This window comes from Ceratina calcarata, unplaced genomic scaffold (assembly GCF_001652005.2).
Source record: "Ceratina calcarata isolate Rehan_Ccalc_2016 unplaced genomic scaffold, ASM165200v1 scaffold98.2, whole genome shotgun sequence".
Classification (NCBI taxonomy): domain Eukaryota; kingdom Metazoa; phylum Arthropoda; class Insecta; order Hymenoptera; family Apidae; genus Ceratina; species Ceratina calcarata.
The window spans coordinates 30,105-36,987 of record NW_017181217.1 but is presented as its reverse complement, the minus strand read 5'-3'; the positions used below and the strand labels follow the sequence as shown (position 1 = coordinate 36,987).

The window sequence follows — 6,883 nt, the reverse complement described above, 5'->3', positions numbered from 1 at the left end:
ATACAAATACATTCATTCATTTCATTGCCTTGTAAATATAGTAGCGTTTAATTGATTTTTAAAAGTCTTGAAGGGAATTTCAAATTAAATTTCATTTGAAAAATTCGCATTTCTATATACAAAACTGTCCATTTTATTAATCGTCCAATTTTACACTTTAACATGATATCACAAATAAAAGTGTAACACTCGAGATTATGTTTGTTATTGCCCAGGTGAAACGCGACTGTGTTTCCTGTTGAAAAGCGTCGCATTTCTCCTTAAATGGTGAGGACATGGAACAAAGTATATGTATATGAAAAAAAATCGGTAGTTCTAGATTTTAGAAGTGGAGATGAGGCACTAAAAAATAGAAATCGGTCCTCTTATTTATATAAATGAAATACGTGAAAGTTTCGAAGAAATTAAAAACAGATAACGGTTTGTTTCAGTTTTCAAAAATATAACGCATTATTATTGTTCCATATTGTGCGTCAATAAGTGTGTACGTGCAACGAAGAAATATGTATATGAATATGTATCTGATAACTCGAATTGTTCTGATATAATCTAGCCTTGAGTAGAAATTCTACTGCTTAAATTATTTAAATACTTGTAAAATACTTTTTAGCAATAATATAATACAACTCATAATAGGGCGATACTAAACGTATTTCATTTACTTTGTTGTAATTTATGCGATCACGTGGAGTTCATGCGATCACGTGCAAGTTATGTACGTATAATACAATACATTTCAATATTCATTTTATCTATTTAAAATTTCTGATATTCTATTGTATAAGAACCTGAAATGGAATTATTATACAATTATTTGACTATTACATAGTACGAATATATAGTATAATAGTTCTTAACAAGAGGAGTCTATAGAATATTTCAAATAAATAATATATTTCATTCATGACACACGTGTTCCACTGAAACGCTGTTCTAAAGGATTATTCTTATCACTAATATAATAGTACAATTTATAAATGTTATTTTCGTTCAGTATTTATTATTCTTTTTATATTGTATGCTCCTGGTCTATGTACAAAATCAGGGACGTACACAGTGCTGTCTCATAATTCACATTATATCCTGTCGCCTATGGCACATAAGTCAAACTCGTATTAGACTGTTATTTTTTTAACTTTCAATTCCGATTCCAATCAGATCTCACCTCTTCCTGATTTTCGTCTAACAGTTTCGATTAAGTATTTCAGGCGTTTTAAACAAGGATATTTGAATTTATATTGATTAGATTGTTGGCACGTTTCTCGTTTAGTTTTTCAATTCTTTTTCTAAGGGGAACACAAATGTTGAATAATATAATCTGTGTCGTTCGAAAGCCTTCGAAAGATAGTGGAGAATCAAAGGACTTGTCGAAGTAGCACAAACACGAGTATTATGTTGTATGTGACAGTGTGCAGACTAGTATCCTTCTAAGATAAGGAAATAAGGCTTCTAAAATGCAAGTCTGAACGGTCTCTTTTTTTAAGCGATCTTGATAGCAGCGAGACGTTTCGTTCATAGTCCACAGAGTTCATGGGTCACGAACAGTGATGGGATCTGAAACGGTTCGAATCTCGTTCAAAGCATTTAAGTAGACTGCAGATTTTATGCATTTATAAATAAATCGTTACAGAAATTATAAACTTTGCATTATAAAAACGTGGAGAATTTCACTCATTTTATTGTAAATTTTAAATAAGAAAAGAAATTTGAATGAGAATCTATCAATTGATTGCCATAAATGTTTTACTCCGCAGTCTACGTAGTGTAAGTTTCGATGAGACTCGAAGCTGCTTCTGATCGCCCTGATCATCTTAAGAGTTTTCAGTATTCTAATGTTTCGATTCACACGGCCATCACTATTACAAATAGTCACGAACACAGTTCACTTCCACGTATTCGCGATCATGTCGGCCGCCTTCTCCGCGGTCATCATGATCGCCGCAATGGGGTTACCGTTGGGCACCGTCGGAAACACGGACGCGTCCGCGACTCGGACGTTCGGCACGCCGCGAACTCGGAGCTCCGGGTCCACGACGGCCGACGGATCGTCGATCGCGCCCATCTTGCAGGTACCGGCTTGATGGTTCTCAGGTCCGGTCGATACTCTCACGTAGCATTCCCAGAAAGCGTCACTGCCGAAATGATCAAAATAAACGGTCCATATATATAATTATAATTCGAATTAAAGGTTCGATCAAAAGTGAAAACCTTTTGACCTCGTAGATAAAAAATATCAGATGGTCTCTTACTTTGCACAAAGAGGAGGAACTACGGGGTTCAATCGAAGGTCCCACTTCTTCATAGTCTCCGTCTTGGTGAGGTCGATAGATTTTTGAATACCCTCGATCAACACTTTCAAGTCTTTCGTATTAGTAAAGTAATTCGGATAAAGTAACGGCGGTGCCAAGGGATCGCCAGAGCGGAGTTTCATGTATCCTCGACTGGCGACGGTGACCGTCGTAGGCCTGATTACGATCGCTCTCCTGTCGGGACAGAGGTCGAGTGCGCCGGTCAGGCACTCGAAGTCCAGTCCAGTTTTCGGGCAGTTGGGCGAGAAACCGTCGAAGAACATTTGTATATCGGGTACACCAGTCGGGGCGTAGCTGCTCTCGAGGAACGCGGTCACTTGGGTCAACCCAGTGCTCGCCATGGCACCCGTCCTCGTTTCTAAATACTCGTTCACGCTGTTCATAGTCATCGGCTCGTACGCGGTGTCTTTTATAGTATAGTGAACTCCCACTGACACGTGGTTATGCAGATTCTTGCCCACAGGCAGATCCGTCACGACGTTCATCCCCAATTTACTCAGTTGCTCCTTCGGTCCGATACCGGAGTTCATTAAAATGTGCGGAGAACCTATCGCCCCCGCGGTCAGGATCACTTCCTTATTGGCCTTCACGATCCTTCTGTAACCGTCTTTGTCGACCAGCTCCACGCCGAGCGCCTTCCTCTGCCATTGGTTCATCAGAACTTTGGTCACCTGGGCGTTTATCAAAACTTGCAAATTGTATCTGCCCTTCACGGGCCTCAAGTAGTTCCTCGAGGTCGTCTCGCGTATACCATTCTCGGTCGTCATAGGCGCGACCATGAACCCGGTCTGAGTATACTCTTTCAGTTTCGACGTTCTGTAACCAAGTTCGGACGCGGCTTTTAATACCTCGTCCGCGAACACCGGTCTGTTCTTGTAGTATTGGATTTTCATTGGCCCTGGTACGGGCACGGTTCTCGGTTTATCGGACAGTATGGTCGGGTCCACGGGGTCTTCGGCTCGTTCGAAATAATGCACGATCTCGTCGTATGCCCAACCCGTGGCACCCCCTCGGGCCCAGCTGTTGTACACTTCCGGGTGACCGCGGGCGTACATCATCCCGTGCATCCCGCCTGTACCGGAGACCATCTTACCTCGCGGCCAAGTGCACACTCCGTTTGTCTCTGATAGTAAAAAAATTCTATTAAAAATATGAAGTCTGAAATTCGGTGACGCGCAGATTGTCCTTAACCCTTTGACTACTGTTGGCGCCTATTGGCGTCCGAAACACATTGGCTTTCCGGTACTGTAGGCGCCAATTGGCGTCCGAAACATATTGGCTTCCCGGTACTGTAGGCGCCAATTGGCGTCCAAATCAAATTTCGCTTGTTCCGCCTATTTTAAAATTTTATAATTGGTCTTATGGTAATGTAGAGTAATGTAGAAAGTTATTTAAAAAAAGCTTAAAATTAATGTTCACTTCAAGTAATATTCGTTTAATGTAATAAATTTCAGTATTTTGAATATTTTAATATACTTCCTCAGAAATGCATGTCTAACGAAAAATTTCGCCGTACCCAGTGGACGTCTCGAATGAATTCGTACCGTACCGTACGGCCAGTGCGTGCCAAAGTCTGCCGTAGTCAAGGGGTTAATTAATTTTATTAATCTAGACTGAACTGTCGATCGATCGTTTGTCTTCGAATTGTCATATACCCAGTCCTCCTCATTGGAATAGATAAAAATTCTTGATTAATACCTAAGCACGCAGTCGGGTGAGGTTCCGTAGGCTCCGTTTTGTAGTCCCAGTCTAAGGACGAGTTAATCGTATGGAACGCAAGTCCAGGAACCGCCGTCATCGACGGTTCCTCTGGTCCAGCTTCGATCAGTAAAACCTTCCACCAATAATTGTCGCTGAGCCTCCTGGCGATTATCGGCCCGGCCACGCCGCCGCCGACCACGATAAAGTCAAACCTGCATTTCCAAAATTTATATTAATTACAAATAGCTACTAGAAAAAAAATGCAATTTCATGCTGTAATGCAACTTAGGACTAGGAGAAAAATATGTACACTTGCATAAGCGATATGTATTTATTTTTTTACCATTCGTTGGGCACTTCTTCTGTGCCCAGTCTGTTGCAAGGGTCAGAAATGTCGCATCTGGCGGAAATCAATTTTTCCACCAGATTCATGAACGGCGTCTTCGCGCCGCATTTGGCGTCCATATACGACGTATCCCTGAAGCCGCAGTTGCAACATCCCTCCGATCCGTTATTCGTGTCCAACGGTTTCAGCTGAAACTGATTAACAAACCGTTTCGTCAAATCGCTTTCACCCGCGTACGAATTTACCAGCCGATTTCGTTCTCTTCCGGATAAAAATGCAGAAATTTATAATGAAATCCTTGAACAAGTAAATGCTAGCACGTGCTATGCGTAAATATAAAACGTAAACGCACGTTTCATCGTTTACGTATAATACGTGTCTATTTGAATTGTTTAAAATAAATATCTCATTTGCATAAAAGTCCGCGGTCTAATTATGAATTTTTCAAAGTGATTCATTGTCTCCAGATAAGGTGTGCAAATATGAAATTAAATATACAAATATTATACATTTCTCGCGTCTTATCAGTAAAACTGTGCTTGCATATAGAAAAGTTTTGATAATGGATAAGGTACACACGTAGATATACCGTCGCATTGTTATCGGCTATATTTACCGGCAGTGGGCATCGATGGGCTAGCGCCAGTTGCACCAGCAACGGGAACAAGATATATAATAACATTTTATCCGATTAGAGTCCAGTGTCACCTGCAATCAAAGTTAAGCTGCACTTCAGATAATTTTAGATAAAAGAAAGAAATTGTAATTTAAGTTCTGTTTAAGATATCCATGTCGATGAGATTTATCTTTCGTTTATCTTTGGCTAATTTCGTTATAAAGTTATTTAGAATTTTATANATTATTATTATTATTATTATTATTATTATAAAAGCGCGAAATTCTTTAGGAGTTACGGAAGATAAGTAAGCTAGATAGTTAAATTTCTAGATAAGTTTAACTAATCTCAAGATTCATACCAGGTTTTTTTTTAAATTATCTGATTTATTAAATGAAATCAGAATTTTGGTCTCACTTCGTTGGAGGTCAATTTTCACGCATCGTGTAAAATGCAGTTGTACAGAGTATCCCAGAATGCACGACTTTCCCCTGGGAAAGGGAGATTATATTTGACTTCACTATAAAGCCTTTGTTTTATCGATACTGGAATACTTAATGAGCATCGTCTGAAGTGCATAGAAAATTGTACATAAAATTTCTAAAATTCTGAATCGAAAGTCCCTCTTGCACGTTTCCCCTCCGATCGATATTAACACAGTTGATTGAATAATCTGCTTCGAGGGAATTGCTCGTAAAATATGAAAGTCTGTAACTTCGTAATAAAGTAATTAACAAACCGAGGCGAATGATGATAGTCCGTGGCTAAGTGACTTACAAAGAGGAGCGAATAATAGCTGTGATAAACGATTGTCACGTTCATAGATAAAATCTGATGTACGTAATTATACGTATAGTAATTCAAACATTTAGCATGCAGTTGTTAAACTTAATTGTTGAATATGTTTATGAGCGCCGCGTGGAGAACTTCTAACGATCGATTTTGCAACCACCTGTACAACGGAATGTGTATGAACTAACTTTTAACGCGTGAAAGTCCACACGATCGCGGATTGCTCGAGCACAAATCAAATTATGTATAGTTTCACCCGTGGCTCAAAAACGAAAGCGAATTAGCTATTTAAAACCGTATTCTCTGTGATAAAATCGTATCGCCAGAATTATTAATAGGGATTAAGTCGTCCTATCGATATTGGAACGTCGAATTGCTATTAGAAAATTACGAACGAAACGACGATCCGTGAAAGTGGCAGTTTCGGGACAACCGAGCAGACTAACATTTTCTCCTGACAAATCGGCTAAAGATTAAATTCTGATTTATTCCATTAAATATTATCTCTGAATCTTACATAGGTTTCTGGTATTTCATACTCTTAAGAATAGACGATTAATTAAAATTATTATCACTTTTCAACAAACTGGTAAACTTGCCAAGCTTATCTATATTTATTTGTAATAAAAACTGATATCAGATAATAGTATCATTGATATAGAATTACTTTCATTTATAGCCTATCGTAAGATAATAGTGGGACGTAACGTGAACAGAAATTATCTGATCTAGACAGTAACTTTTTCTGTGCTCCTTGAAATTTTTAATTCTCGCAAGTTCACCGAGTGTATCTAGTTTCCCTTTCACTATCACGTTCGGCCCGCACTCAGTTTTATCTCCGCATGAAACAGACACGATTCATTCTTCTGGTATTAATTCAGTTAAATATTCACACTAATTAAATATTCCCAGATACCATTTTATTAATCAGCTGTACGTAATTAACTAGTTCTTCGTTCACCAATGTATTAACCGAGTTACCTTGGATATGAACGCACGTGCGTGTGCTTCCGCATTTGTTTCTGATTGTCAGATCTGTTCACACGTTGCCACTGACTATCAACTATTCAAGGGAATTATGTTTAGTTCGAAGGAAGATCTTGTCAGAATATATGGAAT

At 39.0% G+C, this 6,883-nt stretch overlaps 2 protein-coding genes across 8 annotated transcripts in view; one reads left to right on the top strand and one right to left on the bottom strand.

Moving 5' to 3' along the window:
* Positions 1-6,883, top strand: part of Flo2 (flotillin-2) — a 70,323-nt gene that overhangs the window by 52,726 nt on the left and 10,714 nt on the right. The gene's annotated exons all lie outside the window — the stretch shown is intronic.
* LOC108631954 (glucose dehydrogenase [FAD, quinone]) overlaps positions 116-6,883 on the bottom strand; it is a 10,226-nt gene continuing 3,458 nt past the window's right edge. For 3 of the 6 annotated variants that reach the window (XM_026819283.1, XM_026819288.1, XM_026819286.1), the window contains exons 2-6: positions 4,973-5,064; positions 4,354-4,550; positions 4,008-4,222; positions 2,250-3,432; positions 116-2,147 (exon numbers count right to left, since the gene is read on the bottom strand). In XM_026819283.1, coding sequence (XP_026675084.1) covers positions 1,883-2,147; positions 2,250-3,432; positions 4,008-4,222; positions 4,354-4,550; positions 4,973-5,038 — 1,926 coding nt within the window. In that variant the 5' untranslated portion in view covers positions 5,039-5,064 and the 3' untranslated portion in view covers positions 116-1,882. Of the gene's footprint in view, positions 2,148-2,249; positions 3,433-4,007; positions 4,223-4,353; positions 4,551-4,972; positions 5,065-5,333; positions 5,541-5,628; positions 5,645-6,745; positions 6,828-6,883 lie in introns of those variants that run through there. The other 3 variants (XM_026819285.1, XM_026819287.1, XM_026819284.1) reach the window with 3 other exon arrangements.